We start from the raw sequence: 27763 nt of genomic DNA, 5'->3' as shown, positions 1-27763 counted from the left end.
TGCTTACTGGATTGGCACTCTACCACTTATTCCATACCCTCAGCCCTGCTTTTTGTGAGTGATTTTGAACATGGAGTCTTGAGGACTTTTCTATCCAGGATTACTTTAAACAGAAATCTCTGCTTCTCAGCCTCCTGAGTAGGTAGGACTACAAAGTATGAGACACTGGCACCAGGCTTAGGCCTGTGTTTTTTGATGAGTGAAAACTTTAAAGAAACTATCTCCTGCATTCTCTAGATCTCACTCCCGTTGCTCCATAAGCTTTAAGAGAGTGTTTTCACGGTCACCCTGTCTGCCAGGATTAGGTCTTGTGGTATGCCTCCTTCCAGCTTGTTTGGTTAGTTAGCTAATGTGTTTTGAATTCAACCAAGAAAGTTGAAAATACTGTCTCTGAGGGCCAGCGAAGGTGGAAATGTTTTTCAGGTTACAAGTGGGCAGGCTGGCTAAGTTTTTGGGGTGATGATTGAGAAAACTGCCCACTAATTTTAGCTTGGGAGAGCTTGGAACACAAATTGAATTTTCAGTAGGAAATAATGTGCTTCTGAGATATTTTGTAGCCATTGGAACTATTGCCTGGCTCTTTAGCCCTTAGTCGTTTTCTTACTCATTATCATATTAAGAGCGGTCAAGATTTTAGTTTTGAAAATTTGATATTTTACCTTAGATCATCAGAATCTCAAAAACCATCAAAGACTGACTTGGCATTCCATGTGACTAATGAGATGAGAAGCAGTAAGCATGTGGCAGGCATCTCACCCAGAAGTGCTAAGCTGGATAATAGCACACTGGACTACACCGTCTTCTCCAGTTACCACTTTCAGATCTGTGTGCCAGATACTGGACTGAAGTATTCCAAAATGTTTCTTAGCTACCCCACTTGCATACACAGTATAACTTTTGAAAACAAAAATCCTGTGTTCATTAAAAAGTTTCATCTGCTTTTGTTTTCATGGATGAGGTTTAAGTTTATGGCCAAAGTTTGATTTGTCTTTCACAGGAAATTACATATGGCTTAGTGAAGCCCATGTCTGGTACATTTTCACCTCATTTATTTATTTATTTGTTTATTTATTTAGTTTATGCCACTCCTGGGGCTTGAACTCAGGAACGGGACACTTTCCCTGGGCTCTTTTGTTCAAGGGTAGTATTCTACCACTTTAGCCACAGCTTCCTTTCTGGCTTTTTGGTGTCTCCCAGACTTCCTTGTTTGGGCTAGTTTGAACCATGATCCTGAGACCTCAGCCTCTTCAAGTAAGACTGCAGGCATGAGCCATTGGTGCCCAATGCTTTTTCAGACTTTTTAGAGCTTCATCTAAGCCACTAGAAAGTAACACATATTTTCTAGGGATTTGATTTCCCCATAATAGTACTAACCTGTGATATAGTTTTGTCTCATCTCCTACTTCATATTTTTGTCCTTCCCTCTAGATTTTCCCAGTGACAAGTCTTTCACTATACAGAACTGTTGTCATTACTGTTTCAAAAAAAAATGAAGTGGAAACACAAGAAAAACACTGCCCTGATTATCCAGACTTTTAGCAGATGCCATTTTTTAGCCACCTACTCTGCATCAGGAGTTTTACTAGCTGTTTTATATAAATCAGCCTAATTTACTCTTATTACAATCCGTGAAGTCAGTGGCTAAATATCTTACGTTATAGATGAAGAAGGTAAATTTCTGGGAAGTTAAATAATCCATTCTACCATTTGCTACTGGTGAGTGGAACCCATCTGGTCTGAAGCCTGAAGTTTTGGTTGTGTCATTCTCTGCCTCATTACAGTCTTCTATTGACATGATTCAGGTCTAGGTCTGCCCATGACCCATATTCAATTTTTAGCCTATTGAAGTATTTGAATGGAGGATGGAACAGATCTGATGTGGATTGAAACTGTGTACACTGTATACTCATTTTAATGACAAAAATCTCCACATTTGTATTTTTAAAGCAATTGAAATGTTTCAATAAAGGATGAAAAGGTGTCAAGGAAATTAAGATATTTAAATTCAACAAGTACTCTTAAGTACTGGTATTTGCTAAGTGCTATGGTGGTTGCTATCCTATGTCCTGTTTAATATACTTTTGTAAATCTTCCCAAGCCTTCATTATAGCTCATCTGCAAATAAGGAAACTGCCTCAACAAGAATAAATTATTAAGAAAAGGGTGTAATTCTCACTGCTATTCCTGTGGTCCCTCTGCTGCCCCTCAGCCCATCAGTAGCCCAACCCATTGCTTGGCATTTGCATTCTCTCCCTTGTGAATTTCACCTAGGTCAGACATCTAGGCAGAAAGCATTTCCTGAATTGTCACTAGAATTGTTTATGGGAAATGGTGCATCTAAAGAAGGTCTCATATTCTCCATCATTAGCATCTATCTTAGCAATCTCTGCTTTTCAGAATTAATTTCACAGAAAGTGATGGAGTTATTTATCAAGCATTTCTCAGAAATAAATACAGGATGGATACATGTAGTTTAAATCAGGACACCTCATTACATCTGCTCTGTGTATTTAAGGAATCCAGAGGTAATTGGACAGAGTAATTGTGTTGTTGTTTCTGAAAGGTTTCACTAACATTTATTTTCATTTGTGTTTTATCTGAGCCTATAATTGCTAGAAACATTCTCCCATGATGATTAGTTCCCAATCTAAAATAGATGGTTTCATTAAAGATAACTATAATGAGACCAGTGAGGGCCCAAGCTGTGTCCCTTAATGATAGTACTACCCTCTTCACTTGCAACTTGACCATGTGTCCACAGAATGGTATGAGTCAAAGCCTTCAACCTCAGTCTATCTGACAATGGCATTGCTTTTAAGGTCCCTTCCAGATTTAGCACTCTGTAATTCTTTGGAATATTCACCAAATGGAAGTTCAGAAATTGATTCTGCTTTCACACTGAGAGAGAAGAATGCCTTCAATTGAATAAAAGATTAGAAGCTGTGAAAAGGAAATGGTTGTCTTGAGTGAGTTCTTTTATTGGAAATCAGCCTTGGACTACTGGACAGGAAATTAAGTTCTTGCCTGGGTCATTAATCATTGTGCTGATCTGAAGATTGGCAGTGGAGAAAGGTGGCTCTTTTTGAGGAGGAAGGAAGGAATGGGCGGAAAGAGCTCTCCTAAAGCTCCGGGTCTGAGTGGGCATTCAACAGCAAAGACAGGGTGATACCAGCCACCCCCTCTTTGCAAGTCCCTGGTATTTTCGTCAGATCTCCTAATAGTCCCTTACATCTCTTACCCAGATCACTTATAGCAAAAGGAAGGAAATAGAATAACATTGAGAAAGGGCAGAGAATCGATCAATGGGTAATATTACCCTGCTTAGCATATTAGAGATAATATGGGAAGGAAAAAAACCACAATTAGAATATTATGAATTTCTATTGAAGTCAGCATCAATAAACCTAAAATACTAACAAAACCAGGGTGAATAGGTCATGCTGTATTAGAACAGCCTTTGCCCCTCAAAATGACTCTATCCTTGGCCAGGTGCAGTGACTCACACTTGTGATCCCAGCTGGATGGTGGACATCAGAAGGATCTGTTTGAAGCAAGTCCAAAGTTACTGAGACCCCCATCTCAACCAATAGCTGCTTGTGGTGGTCCTCCCTGGTCATCCCAGCCATATCAGAAGGTTAAATAGGAAGATTGTGGTCCAGGCTAACTTGGTCAAACCCTATCCCAAAATTGAAAGCAAAAAGAGATGAGGCTGGAGCACAAGTTGTAGAGTGCTGCCTGGGCTCTGAGTTCAAACCATAACATCAACCCCAAATAAGAAAACAAAAAGACCTACTCCAGGGCTGGGAAGATGGCTCAGTGGTAGAGCGCTTGCCTTGCATGCCTGAGGCCCTGGGTTCTATTCCTCAGCACCACATAAGCAAAAAAGAAAAAAGCCGGAAGTGGCGCTGTGGCTCAAGTGGTAGAGCGCTAGCCTTGAGCTGAAGAGCTGAGGGACAGCGCCCAGGCCCAGAGTTCAGGCCCCACGACCGGACCAAAAAAAAAAAAAGACCTACTCCATCCTTCACTATGTCCTCCATATTTCTCACCCTCTTCCCAGATAGAAACCCACTTGGAGGAGACTATTTCAGCTACATAAACATGGGGCTTCCTTTTTGCATGTCTTTATTAGGCTAGAAAAGTACCCAGATTATCCTAGCTTTCTCTTTTCCCTCCTCTCCCTGCCCTTCACTACCCACCCAACATGGGGCTGTTTTAGAGAATTTGTGCTTTTCTGCTTATTTTTCCTGAAAGGTGAGAAGTCTTGGTAAATAAAAAACTTGGCAGCAGATTGTTATTTCCACAAAAATAACAATTTTGACATCTCAAGGTGTCATGTGTCTCAAAGCTGTTCCCAGTAGAGTCTAAATTTGCCTCTGGGCTTTCTCATCACTCAGCAGGCCCACCAGGGAAATTTGCTGCCCTGAGGATACAACTGACTAAACCTTCTATAAAACTCTCTCTTCTCTTACCGATTTTTTTCTGATGGGAGGGTGGCTAAATTGGATTGGGAATTGAGGTATTTGGCTCAGTTATATATTGTGTGGGTTTTTTGCTCTTTCTGCCTCTCTCTAGACACCTGCTTCTTTCTGACTGGGAGTTCGTAATGTTCTTAACTGATCAGTGTGCAATATGGTCCTCTGCACCTCAGATTAATCCTACCTCATTCATCCTCTTAAGTGTTCCCGACTGGTGGCATGGTGGTGGTGTTCACAGCAGTAGGACAGGTGTCACCTTGCTTTTGCTATACAGATCTAGCCTGCGTGAAGATCTGTGTCTTCTAACTAATAATAACAGGACTGTTATTTACACCAATGACAAGCACCTAACAATAACTTCCAAAATTAGGAGGGGGAAAACAAGAGCAACAACAAAAACATGAGGATATAAATGTCACTGTCAGCTCAGGAAGTGGATTTGGAGCAGCTTGTGATGTGGAGGATGAGATCTGTTGCCATGAGCCGCCTCTTCACAGGAACTCACACAGGCTTGCAGGCTAGGAAGCTCTTTTGAATTAGAAAGAGTAGGCTGGGTATCTACTTGTTGGCATTGTATACCTAGCTCAAGAAGTAACATACACTACAACTTTTTAAAAATCATTATCTTTAAGTAGTTGTACAAAGGAGTTGCCAGTTAAGAAGTATTTTATGAATGTAGTGTGTCTTGATTGATGTCACCCTTTCAACATTCTCACCCATCCCTCCTTTACCCACCCCTTCTCTCACTTGTCTTAATTTGTAGGATATACATTGAATTTACTTCATTTGTTTATGCCTCTCCCCTTGACTCCACCCCACTCCTATCAAATAACCATTTCCTGGTGTTTATTTTGTTGAATTTTTACTTTGCCTTTCTAAGGTGTTACAGTTTCAGTTCTCTCTTGAATCTACCATATTTCAGTTAATGCATTTGTAAACACTTGCATACCACCCAGTGTATTTACTTACAAATTTATACGCTCATCCTAGCTTCTACATATGAGGAAAACATACAACTTTTTGTCCTTCTAGGTTTAACTTACTTCACTTAACATAAATTTTTTTTCCAGATCTTTCTGTGTTTGTAAGTTTTGGACCCCTAACTTTGAACTGGATCACAACAGTGACTGACCTGGCCTTGATCTTAGTTGACACTGGCCTGGGAACCTGGCTTCTAGCATCATAGTAATTTCTCATGGTCAGGCTTGCGAGTCTTTTCCATGACTGCTTCTTGACTCTTTGTAACATTGCACACCAGCAGCAGCTATCCTTGAACTCTTTCTCCCACTCATATGATGTTCCATTCTCCTGGCCTTCATCCACCTGCTCTTCTGCAGTTCATCTTCACTGTGTTGGTCGCAGACTCAGCCTGTTCTTCCCCCTCTCTCTCTTACCCTTCTTTCCTCCATTAATGTCTCTTCCTCTCTTATTCCCCTCTCCATCTTCCCACAACTTCTACCGTAAACTCCTCTTGGTTTGACTGCTCTTATTCTGTTCCAAAGTTCAACAACCACTATACCTTCTTTTTCCATCTTGTCAGCCTTAATTACTGCAAAGGAAAGTGTATCTTTTCTCCCGTAAACTTATCCCTACCCTGCTGTGTCTATTTTTGTCATTTTCATTACCCGTAGCCTAGGCCATCAAATTGATCACCGATACTCTTTTTCCATTGAGCACTATTTTGTGGAAGAAGTTCAAGTGGATTTATAAGGCAGAGTTGCCAGGGATCCAGACTGCAAGCTTAGAAATGATAGGTTCCATCAATAAACCACTTGGTACTAAATCCTATGCAAGATATTTTTCTAGTTTACTCCATGTGGTCTTCATAGTGTCCTATCAGATGATTAGAAGAGGGCCCAGGCTCTGCACAAGGATGGGAAATGGGTTCAGGTACTCCTCCTCCTCCTCCTCCTCCTCCTCCTCCTCCTCCTCCTCCTCCTCCTCTTCCTCCTCCTCCTCTTCCTCCTCCCCCCCCCCTCCTCCTCCTCCTCCTCCTCCTCTCCCCCCCCCCTCTGTTTTCCTCTTTTTCTTCCTCCTCCTCCTAAGACATCCCAAGACCAACTCTCCTTTAGTGTAGGAATTTAGTTCTCTCAGATGTTACTTGAGTGGTCAGATGGAGCCCACAGTTTAATAAGACTTCCAGGTGATTTGGATGCAACTGACATTTTGTAACAATAGTGTGCAACTTCCTTAGAATTTAATTATGTGTTGCATTATTTGCTTGCTTCATATATTATTTCACCTCCAGGATCAGACTGTAGTTCTACTCTTTGGCTCACATTCACATTTTTACACATTAATCTTTAGTTATATATTTGGATCAGTTGCTGAAAGTCATTCCAGTTAATTTTCACTTCATTTCTTTCTTATGACTAATAATTTCATCTTGATCTGCTGAAGAACAGCATATGTACAGAAATGTCAGATTCCTCACAATGCCTGAAACCAGGTGTGAAGTTACTGTTGGAGGATGGTGTAGTGTCACACAGGAAGGGGCATGACTCCCAACCACTCTGGGTTTTATAAGAAGAGGAAGAAACAGATTTGTTTGTGAATAGCAATGCTTGGTTAAGTTGAAATTAGGGTTGATATATCTGGGGTATAGGGCTGGATGGATTTTTTTAAGCAGTCTTGGCACTTGAACTCAGGGCCTCTTTGTTCTCAAGGGCAGCATTCTACCATTTGAGCCACAACTTCTGGCTTCTTCTGCATAGTTTATTGGAGATAAGAGTCTCACGGACTTTCCTAACCAGGCTGGCTTTTTGATCCATGATCTCAGATCTCAGCCTCATGAGTAGCTAGGATTACAGGCATGAGCCACTGGTACTCAGCTTCTATATGGAATTTGGAAGAGGGTACTAGAAAGACAGCTGTTTTAAGGAATATTTTATATCCCTCAAACTTAACTGTGTGGCTTATATGGCACTCAAAATGTTTACTTTCTTCCCTTTTTTCCTCCTTCTGTCTTTCCTGGTACATTAAATAAATGTTTAAAAATGCCAGCCTTATGTTTACTCTCTACATATCGGGGGGATGTATTTTCTTCTATTTCATCTCAGTAGTATATATACTCCCTTCCCACTCTGTCCGTATATAACCATTGCATTGTGTTTATTGTGCTTTGTTTTTGGATAGTTTTTTGTTTGTTTGTTTTGCCAGTCCTGGGGCTTGAACTCAGAGCCTGGGCACTGTCCCGGAGCTTCATTTGCTCAAGGCTAGCACTCTAATACAATGTCACAATGTCACGTCTGGCTTTTTCAGTTTATGTGGTACTGAGGAATCAAACCCAGGGGTTCATGCATGCTAGGCAAGCACTCTACCACAGATAGAGAGAGACACATATATTGCACTTTTGCCAGAGTGCAATATATGTGTCTCTCTCTGTCTGTCTTGAATGTATTTTAGCAGTATTGGGGGTTGAACTCAGGGCATTGCACTTCTAGGCAGGTACTTTTTCACTTGAGTCCTGAGCCTAGACTTTTTTGCTTTGGTTATTTTTGAGATAGGGCTGGCCTGAACAGGAGATCTTTCTACACCTCTCATGTGGTTTGAGATGAAAGCTTTTATTTGTTGTAATGGGATTCTGTGAACTTTGGTATGGGCTGGCCTTGAACCACGAACTTCCAATCTTAGCCTATCATATAACTCCCATGTGGGATAATAGACATAAGCCACTGTGTTCAGCTTATAGTTTTAATTTGTGCAAATTACATTGTGTTCTAAATCCCATGTTTTTGTTTTCTTTTCCCTCTTCATTCAGTTTATTTCATTAAATATCATTTGAAAAAACCATTCTTGTTTGAAACTCCATTCTTACAATGTGTTCACCTGGTCTCCCAAAGGAGGGCAGCAAAAATGCTGCTGACATGAATATCTTCGTATCTCCCTGTGCTCTGTGTGAACATTTCTTTGGAACTTTTATGTAGGAGTAGAATTTATGGGTGTTAGAAGCATGAGGATTTGCTTTGACTCAACGATAACAAAATCTCTCTTCAGTGTAGCTGTCCAACAAGATTCCTGACCTCTGTTAGGAAATTACAAGTTTGTGATTGTAACAGTTGTGAAATAAGAGCTCTTACTTTGCCTTTGTTGTACTCTTTGAGGTTCTCTTCACATCCTCCTAGTTTTTAGGCTGGCCTCCTTAGAAATGCTCCTCCACTGTCATTTGTAGGATTTCACAGAATTCCACCCCCCCTCCCCCCCCCCAGTATCTATCTCTCTTCACTTTCGGACTTTATAATCATCTTCTGTCTGTCACCTGTCAACTTTTCCCATACTATTCGCAAACAGAATATTTAATAAAAATCCTTGCTTTGCCTTAGTTTCTGCTTACAAAGTCCATTTTAGTTCTTCTCCATTGTTAGCCAGTTTTTAACCAAATCCAAAGACTAGTTTAGTCTTGTCGAGTATGTTGTGGCAGTAACTTAATTACATAATACTGAGATTTTTTTTCCCATTTACTAACCCTCTCTGTGTTTATTGAACAGAAATGCTTCTGTAAGTTAAAATAGCCAGAGCCCCAGAAGAGTTAGATATGTCCTAAAACTAGTAAGAACATCACCAAAAAAAGATGTCAATTCACTCTGAACCCAGCCTCAGAAATTTCAGCTAGACTGTCAGCGCAAACACAGTGCATAAAGAACTTTGTTGACCCTGTCTGTTCTCCCTGTAGAGTATTGGCCTCAACAACCAACATAAATTCAGATCCCATCTCACTCTCTCCAATAATGATTTACCAGTTTACCAGTTCTGAACATTTTAGACTTATGACTTGTTTATAGGGCACAAAAATAAATAATGCTAAATCATACTTGGGAAAATTCAAACCTATATATAAAAGAAAGAGAAAGGAACACAAAGATTTTTAAGCATTTTTCTGCGTTGGCATACCTTTGAATACTGCCTTGTACAGAATAATAAATAAATACATGAAACTGTTATAATGGTTTTGTTCTGTTTTGTGTTTGTGTCTATAGTGGGGCTTGAACTCAAGGCCTAGGTGCTGTCCCTTCACTTTTTCACACAAGGCTGCCATTTGAGCTTACAGCTCCACTTCTGGCTCTTTTGCTCTAGCTGGCTCCAAACCATGATCCTTAGATCTCAGACTACGAGCCCAAATGAATTTTTCCTCTTTTAAGATGTTTCTGTCAGGTATTCTGTCACAGTATCAAGATAATTAACATGTACCCTTAGAATATCAGAAAACACAGTTGTTGACTCAAAATTGATCTTTCTAAATTTCCAGTAATTTTTGTTAAAAGCCTGACCTTATACTAGAAACAAGAATTATTTTTAAATCAATTGATGATATACAGTGTGTTTGTAATTCCATCATTACAGAGGTTGAATCAGGAGAAATGTGAGTTTACCGTTAATCTAGGCTATATAACAAGATTATCAGAGAGAGAAAGGCAGGGATGGAGGCAGAGAGGAAAGGAGGGAGAGAGGAAGCAAGAAAGAAGAAAGTGAAGAGAAAAGAAAGAAGGATTTTTTTTAAAAGTTAGAATGTGTATCCCTAACAAAGTCACTCCTCTGTAAAAGTACTTTTTCTCCCCAGCCTTTGCCATCAGACATTCCTGCCAGTGTAGCCCTGTTTACATAACTGCCCTCCTTGGATGGAATGTTTTATTGAGCACCATCCTACACAGGCACCACAGCCTGTTTAACATGGAATAAGGTCAAAACCTAAAAGGTACTTGAGAATGCCCAGTAAGTTAGATCTGTGCTGAACAAAAGTGGAAGCATTTTAACAAAAGTGAAGTATTGGAGCAAGAGCAGGGACAGTTCGCCAGCAAATACTAAAGAAAACAAAAGAAGAAAGAGTAGCTCTTTTGTGAGAAGGTGGAAGGAAAACCACTTGCTGGGTTTGGGATAGGCCAAAGGTATGTATTTGCTGTTTGACAACATGCTCATTCATCAAGCACTTTAACAGAAATGGAACTGCAAGTAAAAATAGCAACGGCATGGCTGTGTGCTTCTCCATTGTTTAATCAGAGATTCTGAAGGATTTGGCAAAAATGAGGGACTCCATATATATGGATATATACATATATCCATATATATATATATATATATATATATGCATGGATATATATCCATATATATATGGACATATAGGGATATATATGTATATATCCATATATATAGATATATATCCATATATATATATATATATGGAGCCCCATTATATATAGGTTTTCCTTTTTTTTTTTTTTTTGCTGCAGCTTTGATTGATTCCTAACCAGAGTAGGACTTGAAATTCTTTGTCATGTGGTCACATATGCATTAATTATATTTTAAACATGAGACATTGGACTTGTTCATTCATTAAGGAGAGAGTTAACTAGATAGCATGTCATGAGAGTCAACACTTCCTATTTCCCAGCCTCTGTCCCCAAACCAGTGTCCAGCCAGGTGGTTGCAAGCTGCTCTAACTATGCTGCTTTTCTTCTCCTTTCTTCCTATCTAACCCACAGCACTTGTGCCATTTCTGTATCTGTCAAATTTAAAATACCTTTTGATATCTCCAATTCTGTAGGGAGGAGCTTTTCCAGTATTATTATAAGAAGCTAACACTTTTTTCTATCCAGCAGCAAGAATATTAAAATAATATTAAGTTGCTCTCCATGTTTGGGGGGGTGGGGAGAAGAGCTGGTCCTAGGGCTTGAACTCAGGGCCTGCACATTGTCCATAAATTTCTTCTGCTCAGGGCTAGCACTATGACTTGAGCCACAGCTCCATTTTCAACTTTATGATAGTATTAGACATAAGAGTCTCATAGACTTTTCTGCCTGGGCTGGCTTCAAGCTGCATAGCTTAGCCTCTTGAGTAGCTATGATTACAGACATGAACCACAGCTCCTTTTCTTTGATGACAGTGCATTTTCATGTCACATTCTGACCTCCCTTAGATAAATACATTCACTGAGCCCACATCCTGTGTCACTTACCTTGTTAAGCTCTTTATGTGTGTTTATCATCCTAAAAAGTCTAATATTGCTATTACTAACCCATATTAATAAGAACTGGTAAGCAAAAGCGGTGTAAAAGTTATGACTTAACTAAAGTTGCATGGTAAAAGAGAAAGCCGGGATTTGAACTCCAGAAATGCATGCACTAACTGCTGCACAAAGTTGTGGAAGCAAAAATAATAATCGATGATAATCCAAAGCTCACCACCTTATTTTGAAAGCTTAATCATTAGCTTGATTCTAAGTGATATGTCTTCTTTTTTGCCTATTATTGTAAGAGCCATGAAAACAGGACACAGTGACCCTGTGGTATCTTTCTTTTACTCAGCTATTCTGTCAAATGTAAGACTCTAAGGAGTTGCCTTGCTTTAATTTTTTTTTTGATAGAGGAGTTTCAGGTTAATAGCTAAGTTTAATAGCTAAGTTTAAAGTGCAGACATTTCCCATGTATTTTATATTTCGACATATACGTAGTATCCCATAATATCAACATCACATTCTAAAATGGTACATTTGTTGTAAACAATGAAGCTACAATGGCTCATTTTTATTATCCAAAGTCTATAGTTTATACTGGTGTTTCAACTTGATGTTGAACACTCTATGAGTTTGAACAAATATATAGCAGACATGTATCATATATGCTGCTACAGAATATTCTCACTACCCAGAGAGACCTCTGAGTTGTACTTATTCTTTTTCTCTTGCTTTAACCCCCTTCCCTTGAATCACTTTACTAATCATTTTCATCTCCATAGTATGATATCTTCACAGTATCATATAGTGAGAATTATAATACATAGCTTTTTTAAGATTGTCCTCTTTCACATACTGCATGCATTTAAGCTTTCTCTTTTTTTTTTCTTTTTCTTTTTTCATTTAAGCTTTCTCTATGTCTTTCATAACTACTTATTTTGCTACTAGTAGCAAATAGTAGCTAAAGGGCTAGGAAGGTGATTCAGTGGTAGAGTACTTGCCTTGTATGCATGAGGCCCTGGGTTGGATTTCTCAACACCACAGTGCCAGAAGTGGCACTGTGGCTAAGTGGTAGAGTGCTAGCCTTGAGCTGAAGAGCTGAGGGACAGAATCCAGGCCCAGAGTTCAGGCCCCATGACTGACGAAAAAAAAAAAAGCAAATAGTAGCTAAAGAATTTAGAGAAGATAAGAAATATACTCATTACCTTACTCATGTAACTGTAACCCCTCTGTACAGTATCTGTACAATAAATAAATTAATATAAAAAATTTAGGAAAGATGTATTCCTAATTTTTCCCAAAATGCAATGTAAAACCTATATGATTTGTTTTTTACTAGAGTTCAATGTTTTAGGCTAGTTGATTTATCTTCCCCTGTCTCCTTGATAACTTAAGTGTCTTCCCTGGAGCATACCTTTAAGAAACTATTTCTTTGCATGGAATTTTAGTCAGTACAATTTTGGTACAAAGATTAAAAACGAAATCTCCTATAATCAAGGCACTTTTTCTCCCTAATGAAAACCACAGCTTGAGCAGCTGCTTATATTATTGTCTCTCCTCTGTGGTCCCACTGGTGTGTGGGAGTTTACTGTTGGGCTGTGGAAAAGGGAACGGATAAGAAGCCAAGAATGGGTCATGTTTCAATAGAGAAATAATGGTGGAATGTTAAAATCCTTGAGTTTGTTTCTCACCCTCTCCACTCTTTGGTCATGCAGTTGGCTTTCTTTTTTCCTTTTTAAATACTTCCATAAGGCATGAGGGAAAAGCCTATATTAGAAGAATCAGAGTTTTGAAAGCTTAAACTTCTACTTGAATTCGAAATGGCATCTTTTCTGTTTTGCCTGTCATTGTAAAAGGCTTTAAAATCTATCTGTATTGTACACACCCATATGTTATCCCCTCTGCACTGGTGTGGTATTTCTTTTCTTTGTCGGGATTGTGTTTGTGTCTGATGTCTTTTTCTAGTGTCAATTTCTATGCCTCATTTTTTTTTAAGTTTGCACATCTTTCTCTCTCCCTACTTCCTTTTTCCTGCTCTTCATTTTCTATTCATTTTTATGTCCCCCTTTACTTTCTATGGAATATAACTTAAAATTCAGCAAATAAAAAATTTAACATCTTTAATTTTTCTGTACATAAATAGGTCATTTGATATTTCTCCAAAAATAACCTAACTCAAATAAAATTGCTTTTTACATATTGGAACTTGGATACCTTTTTTATGTAGGTTTTTATTCTTTAACAGAAGCAGCTGCTGCATTCTGGCTTTCAGCCACCATGCCAGACATTATAAAAGGGTGGCTAGGTTCTGATTACACAGAATGAGGTGAATCCCCACTGTCACCAAGCCTTCTATTCTCTGCCTCAGTCACCCATGTCATGTCTAAATGAAAATACACTTTATCATTTAACCAATTGCCAGGGTCACTTGGGGGATTAAGTGAGACAATCAGAATAGACTTTTAAATTCTGCTAAAGTGAAATTCATTGACTACATAACATCAAATGATCCTTTTCCTTCTAATTTTTTGGTATTCTTCCAGTAGTAGGCAAAGCACCTCATCTTGTTGATCCCATTCTAAGGAGGTGTTGATGGATTTTAGAAGCAGCATAATAGTGGTGGATTTGGATCCAAACACAAGTTACAATTCTGGATTTCCTACTGACTTGGCTCTGACCGAAGCAAATTCCTTAATCTCTGTGGACTTCAGTGTCCTCACCAGTTAAATCTCTAATGCTCCTCGCCCACTCCCTGGATTGTTCATTGGAGTGATGTGTGTGAGAAAGTAGACTGACTGTAAAGAATCATCCTGGGATGACTCTGGCCAGAGGGTCAGGCTCTTTCTTTTTCATTTTGTTTTTCTGAATCTGGTTAAGATTCTCTTGAGAGAATGCTTGTTTGGTCTATGATTCCTCTCTTCTAAATCTTTGTCACCACTTACATTGGACACATTTGGTCCTAAAAAGTCGGTCAGAATACATTTTTAGACTTAGGCCAGTATAAGGAGCGTGGATATGCCTAGTCTGAATACTGGCAATAGTATAGGTCTTCAAAGAACTGGTTCATAGTGCTTATCCTTAAAGTTATAAAAAGAGGCCTTCCACTTCAATTCTGTGGTTTTAAGCTAAGGAGGAGTAAAGTATTCAGTAGGCTAGATTTCCCAACAAAGTTTTTTGAATATTTCTTCACTAAAATCCACCCACTGCTATGTGACATCAACTAGATCAGTGATGTGTCAAGCCCTTGGCCAGCCACATCTACACCCTGCTCTCCTTCAGAAATACAAAGTGATCCTTGAAATGGAGATGATTTTTTTATTTGAATCACACACTAAAACCTTGATGTATTTACATAAAAACCTCATACTATCCATTTCTGGGGATCAGCCGGTGCTAGGAGAACTAGGAGGTCACCATCTATACCTTTTTATCAGTTTTACCAATTTATAAGACTTTTCTAAAAGGTCTTATATGTATTTGAGTTTGAGGCAGACACACACACACAGAATGCAATTCCCCTTACTTGAAAACAATAGGAAAACCATTTTCAGAGTATGGAATAGCTTGGTTAGTGAGAACTTTCATCCCGGAGTGATTGTTTTGAATCCAGGTAGGTCTAGTTAATATTCAAGGATGTAGTTTCAGAATGGAAAGTGACAGTATGATCCCTTATTTTATACAATCTCAGAGAAATAGGAGTACCCACAGATTTTTTTGTGTGTGATGGTCATTTTACTGATTTTTTTTCCCTATCTTTTGGGTCTTATTCCTGTTCTCTGTAGTGATGTAATTTTTTGGCCTTTGTGCTGAGATGTGTTTTTTGCCTTTGTTGGGAATTTGTTTCTCCCAATTACACTTCAGTTCTCTTCTCTCCAAAACCATAATTTGAGAAACAAACTAATCAGATTTTAGATTAGGAAATATCAAGTTGTATCTTAAGTCTATTATTATGTTTGAAACTGTTTTAAGGTTAATACAAATTTTACTGGGCTCACACCAATAATCTTAGCTACTTAAGAGGCTAAGATCTGAGAATAGCAGTTCAAAGCCAGCCTCGACAAGAAAGTCCATGAGATCTCTGATCTCCAATAAACCCCCAAAAAGCTGGAAGTGGAGTTGTGGCTTAAGTATTAGAGTGCTAGCCGTAAGAAAAAAGCTCAAGGACAGTACCCATGCCCTGAATTCAAGCCCCAGAACACACACACACACAGACACACACAACACACACACACACAGATTATACAAATTCCAACAATTAGTAATAGAAAAATGATCAGAAAATTCACATAATATAAATTACTTATAAAAATAACTATGTCCTTCCTTATAATAAAAGATTTGTTCAAATCTCAATGGTAAACTGTTTCTCAGAACAGCCATACCTTTTTAAACTTTGTGAATGAACTGTTAAGAAAGGCATAAGGAAATGAATTGTCTGAGAGAGTAGTTGGATACAAACTTGCACTTAGTTTGGCAATATGTGTATCAGGAAGGAGAATGCCTTTACCCTTTAGCCCAGCAGTTCCTGTTTTAGGCAGTCTCCTACCAGTACATAAGAATATTCATTTCAACAGCATGGTGGCTACAGAAAATTGAAACAATCCACCAATAAGGGCTGGTTGAATTAGTTGTTATGGTGTAGAGGTATATATGGTTTTAGCAACTCTTAAAAATGAGAAGTAATTGTATAATATGCTACCAATTTTGGAAAAGGTAGCTAGACTACATCAGATTCTACCTCTGGACTATGGATGAAAGGACTAAGGATGAGTAAATGGGTTTCCTTATACTGTTAGTGGAAGTGGACATTAACATAAACTTTATACAACATGATGTATTGCTCTTTGTTATTCAAAATAGCAAGGTGATACACATTTGCTACCTGGCAGTTCCTACTTGTGTGTGTTCTGCCCTGCATAAATACACCAGATTAAAAAAATGCCTGAATACTTTTGGTATTACATCTTGATAATAAGTACTGATTGTTGCCCAGCTTTATTTATCTCCTAAGAAGTGGCAACTGCTTCATTGTTTCTGTTGAGAACTGTTCATTTCTTCACATCTGGAAATGGTCCAGTGGTTTTAAGATTCAGTTCTTTGAACTACCTAAAATGTATTTCTACACAGCTAACTTGAAACCACCCAACTTAATATTGGTGGCCTGTCTGAGAGAGGCGGGGGAAGTTTGTTCACTCAGTCTCTATTTAGTAATGCCTTGTTGATATGACCTGTAGGTCCCACACTGACTAACGTGGCTCTGCCAGCTTTCTGGGACTTTTCTTCACACAATCTTTTTATTACTTTCACCATTCTTAGTGCCCTGGTGTCATTTTGGTTGCTCTTTTTTTCTGTATGGTTTGAGGTTGGTTTTGACAGCATTTGTCTGTTCCCAGCAGCAAGGGAGACGTCAGTAGTAGTGTTGTTCACTTGAGTTATAGTCCCACAGATGGATACTGCAGGCCTCTGCTCTTATTCCGATTCTTTTTATTTACACACATAAAGTAGACCACTGTGCTGAAGGAATGGCAAGCAGTAAAACCGTGGCTGTAAAAGATTTACCACAGGCCATGCTCATTTCCAGCAGTAATGGGAACGAGTGGAGCACAAATCATGGAGAGTTCCATCCTCACTGGTTTCTGCAGCTTTGGATTCCCACTGACTGGTGATCAAAACTTCCCGGCCAATAGCAGACTTGACAGACCTGCACCCCACTACTTCTCTTCGTAATTAGCAACATTTGTTTTCATTTTCATTTCTGACACATGGTCTTTACTGCTAAGTAAAAGAGGTGTTATTAGGACAGTCCCTTAGCATTGTTCTGTGCTCTTGGCTATGCTTGATGTGTTATCCAGTGGCTGCTTTATCTCTGAGACCATCTTGAGAGGCAAAAATAAGAATATATTCTAGATGACATTCCTTCCCAGAATATTAATTATGAAATCAAGTTTTAGACATAGCATAAATAAAGCATGGATCTTTGCTTTCTAAATAGTACCTTAAAGTCACTTAGATTGTAATCGGCAAGCATGTCATTGGTGTTGGATTTGTTTCTGGGAGTTTCAGGACCTGGCAGATGGATCTGCTCTCCCATGGAGAAGTTTTATGAAATCATCAAAGCTGTCGAAAGACAATGAAACTTCCTCCCTCTCCAAGAACAGAGTTTGACAGTAACATCTCACAACAGATGTTTCCACAAGCTTCAAATGTTTATTTGGTGGCGCAAAAGACTCTGTTATTCATGAAATGGTCTGTTAAAAAATTAGTTCCTCTGCATGAGGGTTGTGGGAATATGTGTTGTGTAAATTGATTTCTCTTTTGGCAAGGGACTGGTTCTTAAGTCATCCAGTCTCTAAGGTTGGCCTCTAACAAGTTCCAATTTCCAAGTCACAGCGGCAGCAGTCACAGAGAATTTACCAATGCCATAGCCAGTATCTTTCCCAGACTATGTCAAGTTGACTAACCAAGGAATGTCACATTTGTTCTTAAAGAATAGAAGCTGAGTAAAAGTTAATAAAAATTTTGGAAAGGATGGTGAGAAAATATCAGCATTTTTGTTGTCTGTTCAGTTAAATTGTCCTCCTAATATAAGTCTGCTTCTGCATCTTGCACTTTTGATTTTAGATATGTATTTAAGGGAAAACGGCTGTTCTAAAATCAACAAGGGCAGCTTAGGATTGGCTTCAGGAACCTCACAAGAAACCATGGTGTGACTATTTAGTTAGTGTGGGATGAATGGGCTGGTCATTTTCACTTCTGCTGTCTTGTTTTGCCCCTAGCCCGATCTGTACTTTCCAATTCATCCAGCAGGACAGAGGTCAGCAAACTGTGGCCTGAGGGCCACATCTGACCTGCCACATGTTTTGTAAATAAAGTCTTACTGGAGCCTGGCTGCTGTCATGCCTTTGCATGTTGTTTGAGGCTGGTTTTGCACACCAGAGACCATTTAGTCCAGAAAGGCTAAAATACATACAGAACAAGTTTGTTCAATTCAGCCATAAGAAGTCACATGTGACTATTTAGATTTTAAAGTCACTTGTAATGTAAGAAATTTAAGTAATTAATTTTAGATAACTGTGTGTTGCCTGGGCTAGCCTTGAACTGATATCCTCATGCTCTTCGTCCCCTGAGTAGCTTAGGGGTATAGGCATGAGCCACCAGTGCCCTTATTAGTGTCCTACTTCTTTTTATCTGTGTTGGGGGAGGGGGGCAGGGAACAGTGAGGCTGGAACTCAGAATCTCTTGCTCTTGCTTAGTTTTTTTCTGTTCAAAGTTGGTGTTTTACCCACTTGAGTTATACCTCAACTTCAGGCACTTTCCTGATTAATTGAAGATTAATTGAAGAGTCTCACATTTTTCTACTCAGGCTGGCGTCAATCACAGTCCTCAGATCTCAGCCTCCTGAGAAGCTAGGTTTATGGGCATGAGCCACTAAGCTTTCTTTTTTTATTATTATTATTTTAATGTGGCTGCTGGGGTGGGGAGAGCATAATTCAAGAGTTTTAGCATCTGCCATTTAGTATTTGGTGTATGTACAGATTTCTTTATGTTAGGAATTTTTTCTAACATATTTGTCACATTTTAAGTAAATTAAACTCATTCATAGTTTTTTTATTTGTTTGTTTGTTTTTTTGGGTCCAGTTGTAGGGTCTGAACTCTGGGCCTGGGCGCTGTCCCTCAGCTCTTCAGCTCAAGGCTAGCGCTCTACCACTTGAGCCACAGAGCCACTTCCGGCTTTTTTCTTTTTGCTTATGTGGTGATGAGGAATCGAACCCAGGGCCTCATGCATGCAAGGCAAACGCTCTACCACTGAGCCACCTTCCCAACCCCTCATTGGCAGTTTTTCATAAAAGTATACCTGGTTTCATGGCAAAGGGCTTGAATTCTCTTCAGGTTTCAAAATTAAAATTTCATATTTACCTAATAAATTAGAAAATAAACATCACAATTATACATAACCAGAAATGTTGGCACAAATATTCAGTGTCTCTTTAGGATGTTCTAGAGATCCGACCAACTGAACCTATAAATTTTATCTTTTACCCTGATATATCCCATTGCAATGCTGAGGGATCATCTGTTTAATCTTGAAGGATACTTTAGCGTTTATTTAACCTAGTCTTTGGATTGGCTCCTAAAAAATATTCTTTGAGGTTCCTGTTAACATGATAATGATTTTAAGGGGCCTGGCTCTTCATCTATGGCTTTTGAACTAACTCCTTCCAAAATAAAGAAAACACAATCTCCATCAGAGCTGACTATCCATTGATACCAATCTTTTTTCCCCACTGTTTCTCTTCCTTCACACTTAAATTCTTGTATCCCTATTTGCCAGCTCAAGGCCCATAGACAGGCAGCATAACCTCTCACATGCCTACATCCTGGCTCTTTTGCTTTCTTTCACTTCTCATGCTCACAGTACTGGCCAAATCCAAGTCTTTACTTTGCACCAGCCTCTGTGTATCTTACCTTGGCTGGGGAAAACATGGTCATACTTTCTGATTTCACTCAATTCAAAACCATCAAACCCTAAGCAGGAACTTAATACATCCTAGCAGTCTTGTGATGTTACTCCCTATGACTGAACTTTTGACAATCTTCTTTTTCCTTAGTCCTCTGATGCCTCTCAACCAGTAACTTTGTTCCAACTTTGGCTAGAAGAATTTAAACAGTAAAAAGAAGATTCTGTGAGCTTCTACATTATACTATATCTGGTGTAGCTACAGAAGGATTGTCTGTGCTTCTATCTGGAGGCTACCATCACCATGTCAGATCCATCCTCTCAGACTGATTTTTTTTCTTCAGTACTGGGGATTGGACTCAAGGTTCATGCTTACTTGAGCCATACTTTCAGACCCTTTTTTCATTGTTTATTTCTGAAGGCAGCTTGTCACTTTTTATTCCCCTGGACTGTCTGGACTGTGATCCTCCTACTGGTGCTTTTCAATATCACTGGGGAAGATAAGCATGTATGTGTCATTGCACCAAACCACTGTTCTCCCTTAGAGTAGGAATAACAGAAGCATACCACCATGCCCAGCCATTGCTTGTGGTGGGTTTTCCTGCAAACCTCTTCCCTCCACCTCCCCAGTACCTAGGATTACAAGCTTAAACCACTCTACCAGGTTTCTGATCCTTTGTTAGTCATTTCCATCAATATCCAAAGTATCACTCTCACATTATATCAAGGACAACAAAATGACCCCCATCTAACTTCCACCTCCTACCTGTAGTCATTGCTTCATGTCCCTTCTCTCTATACCAGTACTGCCTAAACATCAGCTGAACAGAACTTAGTTCTGTCAGGCATTTGGTCCAGCTATCCCACTCTTCTCAAACTCCCAGTTAAATTTCACACAGTTGTGATCTCACTGTCCCATAGCAGCCTTCAGCATTGTTCTCAATCCTTGAAGTACTCAGATCTCCTGGCTTCCAGGATGCACCCTCTCTTGGTTTGCCTCTGGCAATATTCCTGGCTAGTCTTCCTCAGTGTCCAGAAACGTATACCTTAGAATTATTTCCTACTTATACTCAAAACCATGGTCAGCATTATCATAAAATATCATAATAGCTTTAAGCATTGTCTATATGTGGCTGACATAGACAAGTTCATTATTTCCAGCTGGACCTTTCTCCTGACTTCTCATTTATACATCCATAGATGCCTTCATTGTATTATATCCAATAGACATATGTCCAGACTGATTTCTAGTCCTCCATCTTCTCTAAACCAGCCCAACTCAATTAATGGCAGTTTTGTACCCTTGATTGTTCAGGCCAGGTTCTTAACACTTCTCACCATTTACAACCCCCTGCTGTCTCATACTTAAAGATTACAGGAAACTCCTGATATCTCTGCCCCCATGCCTTGCATCTTAACAGTCATCCCAACATGGCAGCCAGAGTGAGCTTTATTGGTAAAATCACTTCTTCACTCGCTCTTGACATTCTTTCTCTTCTCTCTTGCCGATTTCCCACCCTATTCCAGTCACACGGCAGCATGCTGAGCAAGCATTCATCTACCTGAGGGTCATTACCTAGTCTCCTGCCTGTATCTAGAATTCTAAGAACTCCACTCTAGTTAGCTACCAGCATCTTTGTCCTTTACCCACATCCATGGTCACTAAATCAGCTTTATCTTGTGGCTGTCCTGCTCACACCATTTTCCCCCTCTGCCCTCTGTCCTGCACATCTTACCCCACTCACATCCTGTAACCTCTTTTATTATATTTGCCATCTGTCTCTGACCCAAATGTAACTTTCAGGAAGACAGTGATTTCTGCCTTTTTCATTGGTGAATCTAATATAATGCCTCTAATCTAGAAGACACTTAATAAATGTGTTGCATATAATGAAAGTTTCCTGACACAGACACATTCTCAGAGATCTTCCTCATGATATTCCTTAATTTGCATCTAAGAAAAATTCAGAAAATACCTACTAACAAGATAACTCCACTGTGTCTTTGATTTGATTACATACGGTCTTTTATGTTAAACTGAAAACAAACTCCTCTAGACTGTAGCAGCAGTATTATTAATATTGAAAATGTACATTCAGAGTTCTTCACAAATCCCCCAAATTGTGCATGCCACAATAGTGTAATTACTGGCATGAATTTCAATCAAAGGAAGCCACAGGGAGCCTTATATGTCATGTGGCTGGTAGGGGTTAGTCCCTGGAACCAGGCTGACCCCACAGATCAGCCTTTCAGCACATTGAAGCCTCTGCACATTTGTTTACCATCATACTCAGATAGCTCATGAGCCTTCATTGTTTCTTGTGGATAGTTGAAACCAAGAATTTGAATTCTGTGAAAGCCAAGAGTCCATGATATTATTTTCTTCTGTGTTACTCTTTGTTGTGCTGGTCTTATTGTGGTGCTAGGGTCAAACCCAAACTTGTCTGGCATGCCAGACAGGTACTCTCCTGCTGAGCCACAACCCTTGTCCTTATTTTATTCTATTTTAAATACTGACTTAAAAAAATTAGTTCTTCCAGGATACTGGGACTTGATTTTAAAGTGTTATATGTGTTCTAATCCAACTAAATGACAAGATAACTTTATGTTAAAACACAAAATCCACAGTAATTCATAGACGATAATAAGTTTTCTCTTCAGATCAAATCACACATAAGCAATTTTAGACCTTTGACCATAATTATCTTAATGTAAACAGAAAAAGGAAAAAAATATATGCTTGTTTTTCAATATGATATATATATGTGTATATATGTGTATATATGCCCTAGCTTAACCCTTCTGTCATGATAACTCTTTTTTATGATGAATAAAGTTCTTTGATTAAAAAAAGAGTTGGTGGAAGGAAAGAGGATGTTGTCACCACAGTGACAGCTGTCCAACATAAACATCTTACGTCTCTTCTGTTTGTCATGTACTCTAGGGCAATTCAAGCTGCTGGAACAAGACAGAGATATAAAAGAGCCGGTGCAATACTTCAACAGTGTGGAGGAGGTGGCTAAAGCATTTCCTGAACGTGTATACGTAATGGAGGAAATAACATTCAACGTGAAGGTAACTCTTGAAGACCCAAATGTTTGCCTTCACTAAAATAATTCAATTTTCTAGTCTGTATGTACATAGCAAGTGCGTATCTGTGCTGTTCAGAGGGTTCCATTTCTCCAGAAAGCTAATTAATGTCAGCAGCCAAACTGCATATATGATAGAGCTGACTTGACTCCTAATTACCTTCCATATTCATTAGCATTATCTTTTATTAGAACATAAACCTGATAAGTTCAAAAATAAAATTGCTAGGACAGATCAAGGACATTTTAAGTTTATTTTTAGCAGCCTATATTAATTTTACCAAATAATAAGTTTCATTATAACATTTTCATGTACACGTATAATATACTTTGTCTGAACTTTGGCACATTCTGACCCCCTCCATTAATCTTAGAAGACTTTTTTTTTTATAATGTGGACTTCATTTCCTAATGTTTAGCATTTGTTTGACTAGCTCTTCTGATAGACTGGTTTTCCGCCTATGATGAACAAATATATTAAGTTTAAAAAGGAAAAACAAAAGGCTTATAGAGCTTATTCTGAGATCAGCATGTATTCATTCTCTATCCCAATATATGCAGAGAAAACTGATAAACAGAATCTTACCCAGAGAAAAGACAGATAGTGTTTGCTGTGCTTCCTTTGTTTTGCATTCTTAAAGGAACAGCACATTCCCCTTTAATATGTTGAAGGAGCTCCTTTGACCAGACTTGCTGATGAAGCAGTGCCACTAGCTAGGTTCAGTCATGTTGCCCACACATCTCCTACATCTACACTCACAATTACTATCAAACATTTTAGACAGTGTTCACATTGAAAGGATTTTCTATTTAACCTCTTTTCTACAGGAAGTCCAGCTAAGCGAAGTTCTCTGAGAATTTCAAGATTTAGGGAGGCAGGATTCCCGTTTCTTAGAAATCTGTGAGAACAGCATACTACATGGTTTCTTGGCCCAAGAATGCACTGTCTTTGTGGGTGAGTCACTCTACCCACATTCTTCAGGAAAGGAGGAGTACCCAGGCAGCCTCCTGATTGGAGAAGTGGCTCCATTGTATTGGCTGTCTTTCTCACTTCCAGTTCTAAAATACAGCAGTGGTGGTCTACTTTGTGTCGTCTTTTTGTTAAAGTGAATCAGATTTTATATTTTGTAAAATGTTTTACTAGGTAAATTTCACTTATATAAAAAAGTCTCGGAAGTGGCAGTGTGGCTCAAGTGGTAGAGTGCTAGCCTTGAACTGAAGAGCTGAGAGACAACGCCCAGGCCCAGAGTTCAAGACCCACAACCAACACACACACACACACACAAAGTCTCTATAATTTTTTAATGCCTTCAGTGTCTCAGTATTTTTAAGTCATCAAGACAGCCCTCTTTCATTTATATTGAAAGTATGTGAGAATATCTTCATTTTTAAATTCCAGATTCATTAATTCATACATTAAATCTGTGTTTTCTAGCTGCACACCGGTGGCTCACACTAATCCTAGCTACTTAGGAAGCAGAAAGCTTGAGGATTGCAGTTCAAACCCAGCCCAGGCAGCAAAGTTTATGAGACTCTTATCTCCAATTAACCACCACAAAACAGGAAGTGAAGCTGTGGCTCAAAGTGGTAGAATACTAGCCTTAAACTGAAGAGCTCAGTACAGTGAACAGGCTCTAAGTTCAAGCCCCACCAGGACAAAATAAAAGAAACTATGTTTTGTTCTTTTGTGCATTTTTTTTTCCTGTGGCACTGAATCTAGGACCTTAATCATACGAAAGCAAATATTTTACCACGGATATACTCCTCATCCCAAGAAGTCTAATTCCATTAGCATCTAAATATGATTTAAATCTTTCCTGAAATTTTAAAATATTTAATCGAATGAAAAAATATTTAGAACAGAAAGTTAATATTTGTAAATTCTTCTTAAAATATTTTATCTGCTAATAAATGATGAAAAATCAATCAAAAATTTTTATTTTTTAAAATTTTTTTTCAAAAAAGTTTTTGACTTAAGATTTCCTCTACTATTAAAATTTAGCATTCCATATTAGTCATGTACAGTATTTTGTTTTTATTTTTTTACTTTTTGAACACTGCTTGTGTGTGTTATCTATGCATGAGTACATACACATGCCAGTCCTAGGGCTTGAACTCAGGGACTGAAGGCTAGTGCTCTTCTACTTGAGCCACAGTTTTACTTCTGGCTCTTTGGTGGTTAATTAGAGATAAGAGTCCCATGGACATTCCTGCCTGGGCTGGCTTCAAACCACAATTTTCAGCTCTTAGCCTCCTGAGTACCTATGGTTACAGGTGCTGGCCACTGTTGCCTGGCTAGCTTAACTATTTCACTCAAGGCTGTTGTTCTACCATAAAAGCCAAACCTCCACTTCCATATACAGTATTTTTAAAAGATGCTTCTATCAACTTTTCAAACAATTTTGCATTAAATCAACAGTGGTTTAAAATATTATCTTGGAATTCATACATTTGATCGAGTGATTTTACTGTATAGAATACCATGTTTGGGTGTAGTCATTAAAATGTGTATAATATAAAACTGAGCTTATAATATCCATAGAGCTGATTGGATATGAGCTGAGTTCCAGGTTGTACAAACATAAATATTTAATATCTTCACTCTATGACTTAACAAACATTTAAGAGCCATCACATCCAGCTTGTATCAGTCATTAAGACATGACTCATTTCTACTCAAGGAACAATTGATACACAAAAATTTGCACACTTAGTAAATAACCACCCAAGTAAGTAAGTACATAGAGAAGAGCTATGGGAAGGTTTGTCTGGATACTACCTGAGCCAGAAGTAAACATTGAAAGTTATGGTCTTCTTTAATTAAAAGTAGACATGATTATAGTGTGTGTGAGAGAGAGCTGAGTTGATTTTTTTAAAATGGCATGGTTGGTCACTACTTTCTCTGGAAAAGAAAAAAAATGAAAAACAGCACTGTCTATTCACTGTGGTGGCTGGTTACCAGGAAACAGGTTTGTTTGTTTGGTTGTAAAACTTTCAAACCTCCTTAGAAAACTTCACCTTGTTCCTTCCACTTCAACGCATAAATTAGACCTGTAGGGCCCACCATTGAACATAGAACTTACTTAGGAATTGCAACTCTCATAATATTCAAGAGACATGAATATTCTTTGAAATAAATATTCCTATGTGTATGTTCATATACATAAAACGTGTATATTCACAGGTTCAAATTTAAGTGAATTGTAGTAAGAATTTGAAGCATCAATGATTGCTTTTCTAAAGTGAACTTACGTGAATTAGTTAATCATCAAGTATATTTTGAGCTCCTATTACATGCCAAGCACTCTTGTGGTCTCTGGAAATATGGAGTGAATATGCAAATACCTATTTTCAAGGAAACCACAATTTGGTAGGGAATGTAGACAATAAATAAGTGTTCCCCTCCTTCCTCAAGTAGAGATAACAAGACATTTGGCAGCCTGGGCTACATAGTGACAAGATACTATCTCAATGGCAGGAAAGAGGGAGGGAGGAAGAGATACACAAATCTGGAACTTGGAGTCTGGGATGATATATATTTGGGCTCATAACCTTTGGGAAGGTATTTGAAGCTGTGGGTCCAGCTGAGCTGAACACAACAGCAATATTTTCAGTCAGGGTCCATTTATAATGTCTGTAATTTTGATTGTCATGACTATGATAGAAGACATTCTTTGAATAGAGGCCAGGAATGCTCTGAACATTCCACAATGCACAAGAGAGACCCTCACAAGAAAGAATTGTCCACTTCAAAATATTAAGTCTCAGGACTTAGAAACCCTAACCCAGAGACTAGATAGTGAAACAAGAGAGCAGAGGATTGAGCCTTGGAACATTTCAACATTTAGGGCCCTGCAGTGAGATAGGAGGGCCGCAAGTATTCCAGAAGCCACATGTGAAGCAGGACTAAATACTGTATCAAATGCAGCTTAGTAACTGAATGAAATACAATCTCAAATTTAGCAAATGGAAATCACTGGTAGCCTTGACCCAAAGAAAATAATCAATACCAAGGCCTGGAAAATAAGCTAACCAGTGCTTATGGTAGGGGAGAGATTTGTTAAGGTAAAATTCAAGTGAGGCCCCTCAACCATCTTGTTTATTCCAGCATCCATGGCCTCATTGATGCAGGACTGAGTGATGTGCTATTAATCACATGTGCTTTTCTACCAGGTGAATGTAATCCAGATTAGCCTAGACGCTAATGAAGTATGATAACTCAGATGAATGGGTAGCACTGAGCCATAGAACTGGAAATGCTATATGACACATGGAACTCCACATAGGAATAGGAAGTAGGAGGCAAGATATTCATGAAAATCAGTCTTCATGATTCTGCTGATCATTTGTATGTGTTTTAACCAGTCCCTCAAAACTAAGAGCAAAATTAAGCTTACCTTGTTTTTAGAAAAGCAGTCACCTGCTGCTGTCACGTTGCTTTTTTTTAAAGCCTTTATCCATTTTTTTTCTTTACTTACATGGTGAGAATTTTGGTTTTGTTTACTTGCTTTTCTGTTCCTTTTTAACTATAATAGGCTTTTTCTGTCTTAGCGCTTAACTTTGTTTGTTTGGTTTGGTTTTGACTGCAGTAGCAAGGCCTAGGCACACTCTCCTTTAGCTTTTTTGCTCAAGGCTGGGGCGCTACCACTCACTTATTATTTTCAGCACCATCTCTATTCTTACGTTTAGTTCCAAATCAAAAGACAATTTTTTTTTTGTCAGTCATGGGGCTTGAATTCTGGGCCTGGGTGCTATCCCTTAGCTCTTCAGCTCAAGGCTAGCACTCTACCACTTG

General features: G+C 38.7%; 1 protein-coding gene across 2 annotated transcripts in view; it reads left to right on the top strand.

The window, feature by feature from the left end:
* Garem1 (GRB2 associated regulator of MAPK1 subtype 1) overlaps positions 1-27763 on the top strand; it is a 174789-nt gene that overhangs the window by 112626 nt on the left and 34400 nt on the right. For both annotated transcript variants that reach the window (XM_042675335.1, XM_042675334.1), the window contains exon 3: positions 22824-22954. In XM_042675335.1, the coding sequence (XP_042531269.1) occupies positions 22824-22954 (131 nt within the window). The remainder of the gene's footprint in view (positions 1-22823; positions 22955-27763) is intronic.

This window comes from Dipodomys spectabilis, unplaced genomic scaffold (assembly GCF_019054845.1).
Source record: "Dipodomys spectabilis isolate Male_0828 unplaced genomic scaffold, ASM1905484v1 ptg000024l, whole genome shotgun sequence".
In the NCBI taxonomy this organism is placed as follows: Eukaryota; Metazoa; Chordata; class Mammalia; order Rodentia; family Heteromyidae; genus Dipodomys; species Dipodomys spectabilis.
Note: the sequence above shows the minus strand (reverse complement) of the source record. Positions and strands in the feature narration are given on the sequence as shown.